Source organism: Erithacus rubecula, assembly GCF_903797595.1.
Source record: "Erithacus rubecula genome assembly, chromosome: 3".
In the NCBI taxonomy this organism is placed as follows: Eukaryota; Metazoa; Chordata; class Aves; order Passeriformes; family Muscicapidae; genus Erithacus; species Erithacus rubecula.
In genome coordinates this window covers 142,046,200-142,061,721 of record NC_136689.1, presented here as the reverse complement: position 1 = coordinate 142,061,721, position 15,522 = coordinate 142,046,200, and the positions used below count along the sequence as shown (strand labels likewise).

Here is a 15,522-nt window from a genome sequence, read left to right as displayed (position 1 = left end):
TTCCATAGCTGCTTGCTGTTATCCCTACAATATATAAGCAGGAACTGTATTTAGGAAGCATGTAGCATTTCTGGAATTTTAGCAAAATGTATCTGTCTTGCTTTCCTGTGAAAGCATCACCCATTTTTGCCAGCCAGCTATAGTCCAGAATGTAATGGAGATATGTGGCAAAAATATCTCTCCCTGCCACAATGCTCTACAGAGCAGACATGTTATTTTTGATTATGCTATGCTTACTGCCACAAGACCAAACGAGAGCTAAAATGCTATTAATGCACTCAATGACATCTTCTTAGCAATAAATTCAGTCAAATATAGCAGGATGGAATGACAGAGCTAGGCCAGATGTCTAGGGAGACCTGAGACAAGGGATTCTGAACAGCTGCTGGCATGAAATCCAGCATTAGCAGCACTTCACAACCCTTCCCATTTCAGCAGCAATACCAGGACTGGAGGACTCAGCAGTGGTCAGTGCAGAAAAAACTTCCTCCCATTTCCCCCCTTTGATTCATGTGTCTCCCTGGAGCTTACATGGGATTATGGCTGTTAAAACCAGCAATAGATGCTTTTGTCTCAGAATGTTCACAGAATAAACAGCAGCTTGGTATGTGTGCCCTGCTCACGTTTTCCACCCACCCTTGGTTTGTATGTTCCTGTTTCATGCAGAGCTGTCATTAAAACCACTGAAAGTTAACTGCAACAGCTGCTGAAAGCTTGATCTTCTAAACATGTAGAAGGCCCAGCCATTACAATGAACTCCTTTCCTGTTCCTACTGCATTAACATGGAATTTGAAAGGGGTACATGCACAGGAAATCCTGTTCTTGGTCCTGATCTCCATCTCCATTCTCTCACCCCCCAGAACAGTCCCACCTCACACATGCAGGTAACAAAACATCTGATCTCTAACAGAATATTTCTGCTGGAGGTGCTCTCATTACCTCATCCTCTGTTTCAGCAAGATTTTCATGTTTTTTTAGACCTGATCTAAACATCATGCCGCTTAATAGCTTTCTGCATGCAAAGCAATAAATTAAATAAGTATGATAACACTGATTCTGCCAAAGAGTATTTTCCTTGTTTTAAATGTAGAAAGAAAAAATGTTGGGAAGATTCTGGGATTGTGTACTTGAGGGCAAAAAGTTACACTGCAGGAGAAATTGCAGTCAGAGGTGAGAGGTGAGACTATGAGAGAGGAATAGCCCTGCAGACACCAGTACAGAAGGAGGCTCAGGAGATGCTGCAGGTGCTGGAGCAGAGGGTCCCCTGAAGCCCCTGCACAGCCCATGGTGAGCTGCAGCCCAAGGGGGACCATGGGGGAGCAGAAATCCCCCTGCAGCCTGGGGAGGACCCCACACCAGAGCAGGGAGATGCCTGAAGGAGGCTGTGACCCAGCCCATGCTGGACAAAACTCCTGGCAGTACCTGTGGACACATGGAGGGAGGAGCTCATGCCAGGGCAGGGAAAGAGTGTGAGGAGTCCTTGTTCCTAGGAGGAAGGAGCAGCAGAGATGTGTGATGAACTGACCACAGCCCCCATTTCTCACTGAGCTCACAGTGCAGGGAGAATCAAACACCTTGGAGAGTGACTCATCATGTTCAGGATGAAGGATGCTCCTGGTGATCCTCTGTAATTGAATGAGAGGTGTTATGGCCTGTGTGGACACAGCATGGGCTCTGGAAGCCACAGACAGATGGGATTGTACTCTGACAGGCAGGTAAAAGATTTTCTTGAGCAGGCAACAAATAATGACCCAGGTACAAAGCACAGTACATGCCTGCTTTGGAAAAGGAAAGTAATAGAATTGCAAAGGAAAAATCACATTTTTGGTGTTCAGCAGCTGCAACAGGAAGTTGTTTTGTTGAAGTGTGCCAATCAGAAGGGTTTGCCATATTCTATTAGACCCCAGCTGTGTGTGTAATTACACGAGATTTTCACAGAAAAAAAAAAAGCGCTCCTTAGTTTGTATAGCTTACAGTCATTATTCTCCATGACTTCCATTTGTATAGGGGTTACACCATCCATTTCCCATTTATGTTTAGGCTAAAAAAGCAGTAATATCTTGATATTGCTGGCTGATTTCTACTAGACTCCGCCTGCTTGCACTTGTCACTCTTTCAGGACCCTGCATAAGCCCAGAGCTTTTTTTCTTACAAAAGAAAAAGGGAAGACACAGAAAGCAGTAACAGATCTTACAGCATCAGCTACGAGGCCTGTTCACAGTAACCACAACACACACTGCAAAAAGCAGCAAAACCAGGCAGCTTTCACATAGTCACTAAGAAGAAGAGAATGCTTTATCAGTGGTGGAAGGAGAACAGGCTGTGTGGTTGCTGTTCCTGTTAAAGTGCTAGGAGATGCAGCCACAATGCCATTCCCATCCTCTTCACCAAAGGAGCTGGAAAATCAGGTTCATTTATGCAGTGCAAATCCCCCACACTTTTCTCTATTGAAGGCATTCAAAACATCACCAATGCTGATGCTGTTGGCAGCCAGAGCACTAGAGAGCACACACCAGTTGTCAGTAGAGTTGAGATGCTGAAAGTCAGAAAAGCACAAACATCCCTCTGCTTCCTTATGGATCATTCCCAGCAGCACCCAGAGCATTCTTTTCACAGTACAATGCCAGAAATAAGGGGGGAAAGGGTCCTATACAAAGTAAACCAAAATCTGGATATAAATAAGATGTCACTTTTCATATTCAGTAGTCCAAATTGCTATAAAGTAATTGAACTGTATCAGAGCCAAAGGGAATTAATGGTTTACTCTGGAAGCTGACCTGTAGTTGACACTGACTTGCCAGAAAAACCCACCACATCTCCTGTAGTAAAATCATAGAATCATAACATCAGAGAACAGTTTAGGTTGGAAGGGACCTTAAAGATCACCTAATTCCAAATCCCTGCCATGAGCAGTACTCCACTAGATCAGGCTGCTCAAAACTGTACCCAACCTGGCCTTGAACAGTGATGTCTTACAGAGGGGAACTGAGTAGAAGACATGAAAATAGAGAAGTATAAGCATGAAAGAAAATAATCACAGGTTTTCATATATCTTTATGTTAATTGAAGCTATTCCAATTCTGCAGAAAGGAAAGCTCTACTTACTCTCACAGAGACGCCGCCTCAGCTTCCCCCGAATTTTGTCGATGGCGTTGTAATCAGAGACATGAAACACGTGAGCAGACTTGGGCTCTGAAGCAATCTCATCAAGTTCTTCTTTTAAGGCTTCTCCAACACCCACAGCAAAAATCCTAATCCCAGCCTGATGGGCTGCAGTGGCTGGATCCAAGACAAAATCCTGGCTCCTTCCATCAGTCAAAAGGATAGCCACTTTCTTAACAGTCGGATCACTGAGTCTCCCACCAGCTTCTTTGGAAAAACTGTAGGTGGTGATGTACCTGAGAGCATCTCCAGTGTTTGTGTTACCCCCATGGTACTGGATCCTCCGTGCAGCCTCCTTGATTTCCTGGAGGGTTTTGTGCTTTCCCAGGTCGAACTCCGTGGTGGGGCGATCGCTGTACCGCACCACGCCGACGCGGGTTTTGGCTGGGCCAATCTCAAAAGTTTCCACCAAGTTAGACACCCACTGACGAACTTTCTCAAAATCTTCTTTTCCAACGCTGGAGGAGGCGTCCAAGAGGAAGACAAGGTCGTAGTGAACACTCTTGCAGCCTGCAAGAGTGGCAGAAAACATTGTTAAGGGGTGATGAGTGCAGAGGACCAGATAAACCAAATATTCCCTAGACACAGGTCCCTAGTGAGCAATTTGAAGCAGGGAGCAAACCCTCTGCCTACCCTGCAATAGAGGCAGAGTAGATTCCCAGCCCTTCTTCCTTGTGATTCACCTCATCAGTTTCAGGACACCTACAGAGCAGCTCAGACTTCACTTTGAACTGCAAACTCTTTCCCTTCCTGTGCTTCTAACTACCTCTGCTCAGTCCTTCAGCTACACCCCTGCAAGTACATGAAAATATTTTTCTTTGACTTCATTGCAGTGCCTTTGTTCAGGCAGTGCTCTGAAATGACCTGGACAGATCAAAAGCCCTGTCCTGACCTTGCCCATGCTGTCCTGACCCTGAGTAATGAAGCTTTCATGTCCCCTCCTGCATTAATGTTATGATTCATTTATGCTTGGCTAGGAGCAGTTCTTTTGCCCAGCATGGTATGTTGGTATAGCAGGTCTATAACAAGATTATTTCAAATTTCAGGCTTTCTGCCAATGACTATTGACTAAAGGATAACTTACTGAATTTTGGAATGTGTTCCTCAACAACAAAGGGCAGCTGCATTGTAAGAGAGAAGTTCACTTATCCCCACAACCATCCCTTTGCCTCCAACCATGATATTTGCAATGTGAGGCTGTATAATCCAAAACACTAAGTTATTTTAATTGCGACTTGCTTGCTCTGTATCAATCCAGACTGGTTGTATATTTGTCAGACACTTGCCAAAAAAGTAGATCTCTCAGGAGATGTTTTTTTAGCTGTTTCTGGATACATGCAAGGCAAGAAGCAGTAGATCCATAAAAGTGCCGCTGATGCCCAAGGTTTATCAACATAATGCCCCAACTGAACAAAATATGTATATATATAAACTTCTATTTATTCAATCCATTATTGTAGACCATAATCCCTAATAAATTATGAGTTTAATGACTGAAATGTCAGTTCAGGCACAGTCACCAGCCATTGCTTTTCCAGCAGTTCCTGTCTCACATTATCTCAGAAAAGTACAACTGCATGTTTGAACCAGTGGTAAAATGACATATTTCCTACTGAATTCCAGCATTTGAACCTACAGGAAGGTCAAAAAGTCTTCTCCCACACTCAGATTTTGACACAAATTAACTCTGGCTCTTTTGCGCATCCCAGGTTTGTGACCCTGCCCAGAATGGAAGAATTCCAGAACTGCCCACAGCACTGGGAAGGAGGGAGTGGGTAGCTCAGCTACACAGAGAGGATTTGCCTTCAGAAAAGAGTGAAAGCATTATGAAATAGTGGGTCAGTCAAGGCATTGCATGATGAGCATGAGAGTGACTGAATGTACACCTGGAGGGTGGCAGGTGATGAGAAATGAGCACATGGGAACAACTTCAGCCCCTGGGATTAGGATCACATTGGAATCAGCTCATCCACAAGGGGTCTCTTTGGAAAAAATCCAAAGTTTTTGTGGTTTAACTCCAGCTGGCAACTAAGCACCACACAGCCCCTCACTCACTGCCCTCAGCAGGACTATGGGGGAAGAGAATTGGAAAGGTGAAAGGGGGAAAACTCATGGGTTGAGAAAGGAAAGTTTAAAAAAGGAAAAGGGAAAGGAGAAGGGAAAGGAAAAGGGAAAGGAAAAGGAAAAGAAAAAGGGAAAAGAAAAGAAAAAGGGAAAGGGAAAGGAAAAGGAAAAGGGAAAGGAAAAGGAAAAGGAAAAGGAAAAGGAAAAGGAAAAGGAAAAGGAAAAGGAAAAGGAAAAGGAAAAGGAAAAGGAAAAAAGAAGAAAAATTTAAATTGTAATGAAAAGCAGAATAACAAAGAGTTATAAATAAAATCCAAGAAAGAGGAGTGATGCAAATGAAAACAGTTGCTCACCACTGGCTGACTCACAGTCCCCAAGCAGGACTGTGTCCAGCCAAGGGTCCCCCCACAGTTTTATTTCTGAGCATCACACTGCATGGTTTGGAATATCCCTTTGGTCAGTTGGGGGCAGCTGTCCCAACTTTGTCCCCTCCCAATTTCTTGTGCTCCCCCAGTCTCCTGGCTGGTGTGAGGAGGAATAAAAAAGACTTTGGCTCATTGTGAGCTCTGCTCAGCAGTAACAAAAACATCCCTCTGTCATCAACACTGTTTCCAGCACAAATCCAAAGCACAGTCCCAGAGCAGCTACTGTGAGGAAAATTAACTGTATCCCAGCCAAAACCTGCATGTGGGACTGTTCTGTGATGGCATTTTGTGAGTGAGGGAGTGCTTGTCTCTAACTCCAGAGAAGAAAAGTCTGTCTGGGAAAACTCTCTTGAAGGCAATGTGAGAGTGGAGGTGATGGTTTGTGTCATTTTATGCCATGCAAGTTACATTACATCTGTGTATATCAGCTGGACCCTCAAGTGTGGTTCTGCTTGATTTTTGGAGAATATAAAAGATAACAGTAAAAGGTAAGAAAGAAGCTTAGACTTGCCCACCTCACCTCCTTCCTAAATTCATTATTATATTAATCTATTCTAGCTGAAAGAATGTTAATTAGGTGAGACTAACTAGAGAGCAAAACCCACGAGGTACAGACCTTCCTGCTACTTATTTTAATGACTCTCAGCAGGTGAGACAACAGCAATTTCAAAACAAACAGGACAGACAGAATGAATCCTGTCTGTGTTCAAGGGCAATGAGCCTTAAAACAAGAGGGAATTAAGGTTTAAAAAGTGATGCCTATTCAAAGCAGTATTGCAGGGAGAAAAAAGATGGTCTTTAAGGATTTTTTTTTTTCATTGGTGATTCTTTGCTTACAGACCTGCTGGCAGTGAGATGAAATGCTACAGAAATGCTTTTAGTAAATATTAATCTGCATTTTTAGCACTCTAATGTCTACTGCTGGACAAGATTGATTGTTTTCAAAGAATGCCATAACAGTACTTTTTACTGGCAGAAACAATTCAGTTCATGTTAAGGGAATATGGGAGATAACTCATAGAAAGCAAAATATGAGTTTTGGAATTGCAGAAATGCTCTCTGGGAGCATGATTCAAAGAGTTGTGTTCATCTACTCAGACACTGAACCAACTGTTTTGCAATATTTCCTTTAAAAATAGTTCACAAACAAGCCATAAGCCCAAAATTATTTAAAGTCAGCACAGAATGAACATATAAATAGGTTCACTATATTCTGCCTGTGACAGGTCCAGAAGCAGAGAGGAAAAAAAAAAAAAGAGATTTCACTTTTTTTGGCTACTAAGTATTTATTCCTGATAAAGTTCACCCAAAAACCCATAGGGAGATCACATAAGAAAGCTGTAAAGCAGTTATTCCTTAAACTGAAAGAAGGCCTAAAAAAGCCTTTTCTTCTTTATAAATTACCCAATCTACAGAATAGCAGCTTTTCTAGAAAAAGAGAGAGAAAACCTCCATCTCAAAATGGACTCGTACAAAAAAAATTGTGTGGGTCTACAACCATTTTTGAGGTGTGGCATCACTGATGTCAGATAAGTCTTTTTGCTGCCACACAAAACCTTGATCCCTGTAAGAACAGTCCCTCAGCTGCACCATCCTGTAAAGCACTCAGTGGCATTTTGGGGAGAGTATTCAGAGCCCAGGCCAAAATCTGGGCCAAACACCATGCTAACAACTAGACAGTAGAGAAAAATACAACCCTAGAGTCATTTAGGTTGAAAAAGACCTTTAAGATCAGGAAGTTCAACCATTAACCCAGCATTGTTAAGTCCATCACTTAGCTATGTCCCCAAGCACCACATCAACACATCCTTCAAATATCTGGACTCAAGGGAGGGTATGGACAGTGCCCTGGCCCTGTTTAGCTCAGAGCAAAGTCATAGCCAGGCAGAAGATTCACCAGGTCTCCTCTGACACCCAGAGAGAGGCAATGGCAGTGTGGGGCAGATGGAGCACACCCAGAGCAGACTGTGGTGAGCTGCTCCTCTTGCTGAGCTAAACTTTCCAAGCCTGCAGCAGAACAAAAGACCCCAGGTACATCACAGCCTTGAGCCCTGAGCTTTCTTCATCCCTAAGGTCTGTTTTATGTATTTCCAGCAGTAAAAGTCTTGGGTTGTTGTTAGATTTCATCCTGGAACTGGTGGCCTCCCAGCCACAAAGCTGAGCTCATACCTGCTCTTTGTGCCTCGGCTCTGTCCCCGCTGAGCACCAGTGTGAGAAGAACCAAGAGGTGGAGCACACGGCATCTTCCCATCATGGACATATCCACATCTCCCCTCTCACATCAGCTGCTCTCTTCTCAGGGGTGTGAAGCTTGCTGGAAATCCAACCCGCAGCCTGGGAAGGGAAATAAAGAGCAAGTGTTATCTCACAGCAACACAAACGGCAGAAGTGATGCAAGTCATGAGAGCAACGTTTTGGAGAGTCGCCTCTTCTGCCTGTCATTTTACTTGACTAGACATAAACTGCTCAGACAAAGAGGCAGGAGTTCACCTACTTTTCAAAAGCTATACTCGTTCACTGGCTCTATTCACTGTGAAGCAGCTGAATGGAAACAGGAGAGAGATTACCAGATTATTATACTTTAATTGAGCCCACTGCCAACTACACAATCAGCGCACTGGAGTGGAAACCATTCCTGACCTGGCCCTCCCACGCATTCATCATTAGGAGATACACAACACAGAGCCCAGATACAAACCACTACAAATCACACACACAACCCGTTGCCACTTCACCCATCACTGCTTTCAGTTCTGGAGCCCCAAAAATGACAAATGCTAAAAATACACCACTGTCTTCATGTACATATTTGTTACAATCAGTCCTTCTTTGTAGGAGCAAACTCAGCAATTTCAAAACATGTCTTTCCACTGTTTGGCTTAAGGATGTGCAAAAGCTCAGGGTTATCAATATAAGGTCTTTGGTTTGAGTTGACTTTGAGTGGAGTCACTGAAGTCAGAAGGTATTATAAGAAGCCAGGCAAAGTGGCTGGGTTGTTAAAAGTTAAGCTGTGTTTTCTAACACTGGATCAACACTTAAAACAAAAATCAGTTACTGCTCTCGTTTTATTATTTTTTATTATATCATAAAGTCATTGCAGTTTGATCTACTGTTTGCACACCCAGAAGGTAGAAACTCTGTAACTCTCACTGCCTGAGAGTTTTTTATTTTCAAAAACTTTTTCCTATCTCCTGATTTTTCTCCTTTTCCTAATGATTCTTTGTCCACTTTCTTGGGGAAGTTTTCCCTTCTCAGTCTTTTAACATGCACGTCTGCTTCTCACTGTTGATGGCTGGGTAGAAGTCATGAAGGGGACACTGTCTGATGTAGTTCATTGCTGCAGGGTCAATTATTCCTTCTAGGGTATTTTCAAAGCAGAAAGGTTCTGTGGGAATCACAGACAGGAAGAATGGTGGCGTCAGCATTTGTTCAAAACCCGTTTTGATCAGTCAGATGTTGGGCCTATCTCTACAACATATCTCAGCATGTAGTGCTGGTTTAGGAAATTAAAAAGGGGAAAAACCTTATGAAGTTGTCAAGATGTCGCTATAAATCCTGATTCCCACAAAAATATACAGCTCTTTCCAAAAGATAAAAACCAGGTTATTTTCAGAAGTCTGTATTGTATGCAGACAAGGAGAAAAGCAATACATATAATAAACCCTTCACTGCAAATAAAATTTGGAAGTGTCTGCCAGCAGTGGAACATAAATACAAGAAAGATTTTTTTAAAAATCATATTTATTCATGTTCCAATCCTAAGTACAAAGGACACAGAAAGGTATTGTAGTTTACACCTCAGCCAGACGATGTCTCTACCAGACAGTGAGGTGTTCAGGTTTGAGCCAGCTGGAACAGGCTGCAGGGTAAAAAAGGCATGAAAATACCACTGTGCCCTACAGGAGTTAGAATTTCCTTCTAAATAAGTGCATTATTGAAATACCAATCAGGCAGCTGCCTGCCGAGGGATCAGGACAGGCATCACTTAAAATATCTGTGGGAGCCTTCAGCCCGAGGTTTTTGCTCCCCTGGATTTTTTTAGGAAACATTGTTTTTGGGTGCAAGCGATGGGACAGCAGGTTGGTGGCAGCAGCAAGAGCTGGGAAACCAGATCTGCCAAGTGACATCCTGCACTTCCAGCCCGAGCTCAGCACGTCCTTCCTCCATATCGGGGCTTGCACGGCTGTGGATTTTATAAATACATTCTCAAAAACAGCCCTGGCCAGCTGCTAACCCACATGAGGCCAGGATAAAAGGAGCAGAGCACCAGCTGGTGTCAGTCAGCAGAACAGCCCTGGCTCTGGGAGCAGCAGATGCTGCTTGGTGGATGGGGCTCCCTTGGTGCATGTGGGATTCTGCCCCAGCAGATCTTCCTCCCTTCCTCCATGGCCAGGCCTGAGGGCTCTGTCTCTGAGGCCTCTTTCATCTCCCCTCCTTGCCAAAACACTTCAAGAACTCATTTCTGCATTTTGAATGTTGCAAGGTGTCTCAGAACAGCCATTTAGGCTAAAAATAGTGGCAAAAAAAAAGCCACAAATCAAATCAGAACATCTGCTTAAAATCTATAATCATAACTTGTGGTGGTTTTAATATGCAGTTATGGTTCAATATTATTCTTGCATTCAGGCCAAAATATATCATTTTATCCACTTTTATAGCACAAAGAATTGAACCAATTGAATCCACTTTATGTACAAATATACAGTGACATAAAATTGCCCCGTTCACATCAACAGGACTCATGTCATGGCAACGAAGTCTTCAGAGGTATTAGAAGAAAGGTTGGAAATAAAATATTTTTAGTGATGGCTTTTCCACACTTGTTTCTTTCCCACCTCAGGCAGCCACTTTGAGACTGAGCCCAGTTTGAAATTGCAGCAGCTGATCACTATTTATTTCCCTTTCCAGGAGAAATGGTCAAAAAGGAGCCAAAACTGGGACAGTTTAAGTTTCAGAGTGATCCAAGTCTAAGAAATTCTCTGTATTTAACCCTATTTCCAAATGGCCAACATGGATTTTTTTTTATTGCTATTATTTTTAGCTTATCCTATCATGTGAGAATAATTTTGCTCAAAGAGGCCTAAGTCAATGTATATCATTTAGAAATACCTCCCACTTTTTTTTATTTCACAAGCATCACTTTGGGATTCCCTTGTGATGCATTAAGGGATATTGCAAACAGAACTGACAAATCCTATCACATTTGAGTTTATTACTGAACTGTGGACTCTGTGTCTGAGGCTACATTTTTAATAGTTTAATGAGAAAAAAAGAAGTGGATTCTTCTGGCTACATGCAAACACGATGTGGGAATGGCATCCTGGCTGAGAAGTCAGTGAATGTTAGAGTGAGCCCTCTACACCCAAAATACAAGCACAGCATAAAGCCATTCATACCATCTCACAGCTGAACAAACAATATGCAAAAGATAGGCATGAGTTCTATATAACTTTCATCTTCAGGATGGCTTTTTGAGGAGTTTAGTGTAGAGTTTTAAGTCAGATAGAATCCATGGAAAGGTCTCTCTAGTTTTGAACAATAAGTAAATACTCCGGGGAATGCAGGGCAAAAAACATCAATTTTTTCTTTTTTTTTATTTTTTTTAAAGAGCCGAAAGAGAACTCAGACTTCTTATCTCAACACTGAGATTCAGAAAACAAGTATGAAAATCTTTTTTGTGGAAAATAACAAGCAAAATTGTTTGTTTAGGAGCAGCATATTGAAAAAACAAAAGGGAAAGATGTAGAGGGGGGCAGACACAGAGAATGTGGCAGAGAAGAAAACTTCACAGCACTTCTGGGAGCAGAAATTTGCACTGGCCCTGGATATACCCCATCTCAGACACTGCTCTTCTGTCCTGGTTTGAGAGATGCCACAAACAGCAAAACCCACGAGAGTTAGAGATGGAACAACACAGAACACTTTCTGTGATCTCCTTCATTCTTCAGAGGAGTGATTCAGCCACAAATATTCATAAACCAAAACAAAATAAACCTGGAGTCACAGTAAGATGAGCATTTCAGGAGTGTTATTTAATAAAACCTCTTCTATCTGATGTGAGGAAAAGTTCAAAGACCACTGAATCAAAGTTCAATGTTCTAAGTATGCCCAGTTATATATTTTAGACTCCTCATTAAAATATTTGAGCTCCTACTTGCATTTGAGGGAATTGTACCACAGAACTGTTTGTCTTACTGTTAAATTCAAGGGGGGCTGATTCTATTATTGTGCTTGATTTCATCCATTCGTCTGCTGCCACTGAACATCACCATATGCCATATAAATGTTGTAACTATGCTGGCATTCATAATGTGATTTTAAATGTCTTTGGTATGCTCCTCTGAAGAAGAGGTTAGCCGGGGGTGAAAAAGACAGTGTCCAATTATACAGCTTTTCACACACACACAAAAAAGAAAAACAAATATAAAACTCAGCACACTAATACATCTGACATCTTAGTAGAGTCAGCTTGTTGATTGTGCCTCTTCCAACTACTGAACTAAGCAATTTAATTATCTAAATTATTGCTGATATGAGCAGGAAGCCAACTGTATAAAAGAGAGATGGGACTTTCTTCCCTGCTGATCATCCCATGCGGCCGTATATCTTTGTTCAATGGTTGTTAAAGAAATCATCTGATGGCATTTCTGGAAGATGTGCATCTTCCCAGGCCTGATCCAAAGCCAACTGCAGTTAATGAAAAGAGGGACATTGATTTCAGTGGACACTGTTTAAAAACCCATGTGAATAATAGAGCAGAAAATTCTCTGCTAACACCAGAGCTATTCCTGAGATACTTTGCTACAACTGAGCCAAAGTCTGCTGAAATCAAGGAGGAGACTGCCAGCAGACCCACAGTATGTTGGATGAAGCCACTCATGCACCCTGCTAGCAAAAAACTCTTCAACATCTGCTCTGAGTGCTGGTGAGGCTGCAGGGGGTGGGACATCTCTTCATTTGCAATGATAGAATCACAGAATTGTTTGGGTTGGAAGGGGCCTTCAAGATGATCTCATTCCAACCCCTGCCATGTGCAGGGACACCTTCCACTAGACCAGGATACTCAGAGCCCCATCCAGCCTGGCCTTGAACTCTTCCAGGGATGGGGCATCCACAGCTTCTCTGGGCTACATCATATTTTAAAGGCAACTTCTCTCCCAATCCCTAAAAAGCTGATCAGGTGCAGAGCAATGGTTAACATGAATATGAGCCAAAGCAGTATGTCAGCTTTGTGGGAGATGAAATAGGGCAGTGGGAAAGATCAGCAGACCATTCCATCCCACTGATTTGTGTGCCTTAGCTGAACTCTATTACTGCCCCAAAGTACTTGGTGCTGGAACTGCCCAGGCCCATGAATGATTAATAATTCTGCAATTGGAAGTGTTTGATTGTGTGAGAAATAAAGTACATACTAATAATTTAGGAGGAGAAAAATAATACATAGCTGTTCCCTATGTGACAGGTGCCTATCCAGGAGATAGAACAAAACAGGAGTTGAGTGGAAAAAAAAATCCTAAAAAGGAGTGTAACCAAGAGTCCTGGAGGGCCATGAAACACACTCCAAGGATTAACTCAATATGGGCATTTCCTAATTTGCAGCCTGAGAAATGTTCCTTTAACCTCTGTGGTGCTGCACATGCACACACAAGGAACCCTGAGAGAAGGTCAGAATTAGAATTCAGCTACTCTTGACTCCCTAACCTATGCTTGGATCTTGCATTCCACAAATTGACCCCCATAAATGCATTTACCACTGACTTTAAAACAAGCCCTTACTGGTTGTCTGCCAAATCTCTGCTATTCTAAAACACCCTCACTGCTAGAAGAGGAGTTTGCAGAGTATTTTTGCCTGCTGCAGCCACGCAGTGTCTGCAGGCTGAAACCTTGAGGCAATATCCCCAAGTATAACTTTCCAGTGTTTTGCCCAGAGGAAGTAACTCCAGATTTAAATTGTGCTCTTGCATATCAAGCTTAGAAATCTTTCTACTGATTGTCTAAGAAAACCCCAAGGTAACCTGCAATCAAAATCTGTGTGACAGACTCTGTCTTTGGCATCATTGACCAGACTGTCAGGAAAATCTCCACTCACCTATGAATGCATGGGTTTATGGACCAGCCAAGTCCATTAAGGGTGACCCCTTCTCACTTCAGCTAACAAGGAGTTCAAATTTCAAAAGAAGATCTACATCTAAAAGGCTGGTTCTGTATAAAACACAGTTACTCAAGCATCTTGGTAATCCTGACTGAAATAGTTATCAGGGGAAAGACACATGGGAAGTGTCTCAGGGTATATGTGAGGTGGAAGGGATTAGAAAGGCTGATAAGTGGAGGCTGATAAGGGGAAGCTTTGCATATCTGATCTGGGAAAACAATGCCTGAAAACAGAGTTTGTCCAAGAACCAGGCACCAGCACCTGTAGCACTTGTACTAACAGATTCTCTCACCATGTTTATTTACTCACTGGCAAAGGCAGGAAGAATATCTTGAACTTGAAACTGAACCAATTTTTTCCCCCTTAATTTTTACTTGCTTTCCTCTGCAAAGCTGCAGCCTGCATCTCTTTAGCATGGACCAGGAAACTAGCAACAGATCAGGATACTCAGAGGTCAGTTCACTTTTCATAATCTAATTGGCACTATCCTCTTCTACCCCAAAAAGATTCTCAAGTATACCATTCAAGTCACACAGATTGCAAGTTAATTACAAAACATGTTGGTCCACACTCCGCCTCTACAGTGGCTCATCTTTTGGGGTGCAAAGTTATTTGAATCTTGTGGATATTAGCACAATAATATTATTAGATACATTAAAAATTGAGGAATGCTCTTGGGGGAAAGCACACTCCAAACTAAATTACCAAGTAACAGGTGCACAGCTCACCCATCCCAATAATGACTGAATTGCACAAGACTAAATTAGAAAACTTTGCCCATACTCTTCTGTCTTCTTTTAAACCTAGCACAATGCTGAAATGTCTCTCATGTTGTTCCTGAAGCAGAGTTTTCAGCATGCAGACACTCTGGAGATGGAAAATTCATCACCTGAAGATAATACAAGGCACAATGGCTGTTTGAGATAATAAATAACATTATTCCCAGAGCTTCACACATTTAAATTAACTTCCACATCTGTCTGCAGGGTGTCCAGATTAAAGAGGAGTGATACAAGGAAGGGAAAGACTAAAATGATGTCCAGAAACATTATGGTAGGAACAGTTTGTGATGGAGCAGAAAATCCTGAGATTTTTTTCTCAGTACCTCATGTTCAAACTCCCCTTAGTGCAGTATGTATGGAACATGTTGATTTTGTACAGGGTCACAGAACACCAGTCCTTTGGCCTAAGCCCTGTAAGCCTGTACTGGCAAAGTCCTACAAATCCCATTTCCTCTCAAGCAGAGGCCAAACTGTTCCAACCTACATTATCTATTAGGAAGAAGCCTTCAACACAGAGCCCCTGAAGGCTATTCAATATGAGAGTATCCACTGTTACAGGGCCAATTTCCTGCTTTTTATATCCTCATGGAAGTTCTTACAGCTCTTGGAATGAAATGTAATATTTTCTTTTTTAGTACAGTCAAGGATTATGTCAGTAAAAGGACCCATATGTAATGGCTTTATATAGTTAGTGAGCAGAGCTGGAGCAAGGGATCAGGATGGGGTAACAGCCTAAATCTATTTGGAAAATAGGCAGCATACTTTCTAACAAAGAGGAGCCTGCTGATCACATTTCCCAGAACTCTTAACTGGGGCAAGGAAGAATTGCTTTGCATTCCTTGCTGCCTTATGATAATGGCCTGGATAACCAGAATCCCCACAAACTCCAGAAATGAGCTCATACCCATTGTCTGTCACTCTCAGTATTATTAACAG

General features: G+C 42.3%; 1 protein-coding gene across 1 annotated transcript in view; it reads right to left on the bottom strand.

The window, feature by feature from the left end:
* Positions 1–15,522, bottom strand: part of COL22A1 (collagen type XXII alpha 1 chain) — a 220,377-nt gene that overhangs the window by 185,966 nt on the left and 18,889 nt on the right. The window contains exons 3-4 of the mRNA XM_079301128.1: positions 7,822–7,986; positions 3,107–3,673 (exon numbers count right to left, since the gene is read on the bottom strand). Coding sequence (XP_079157254.1) covers positions 3,107–3,673; positions 7,822–7,912 — 658 coding nt within the window. The 5' untranslated portion in view covers positions 7,913–7,986. The remainder of the gene's footprint in view (positions 1–3,106; positions 3,674–7,821; positions 7,987–15,522) is intronic.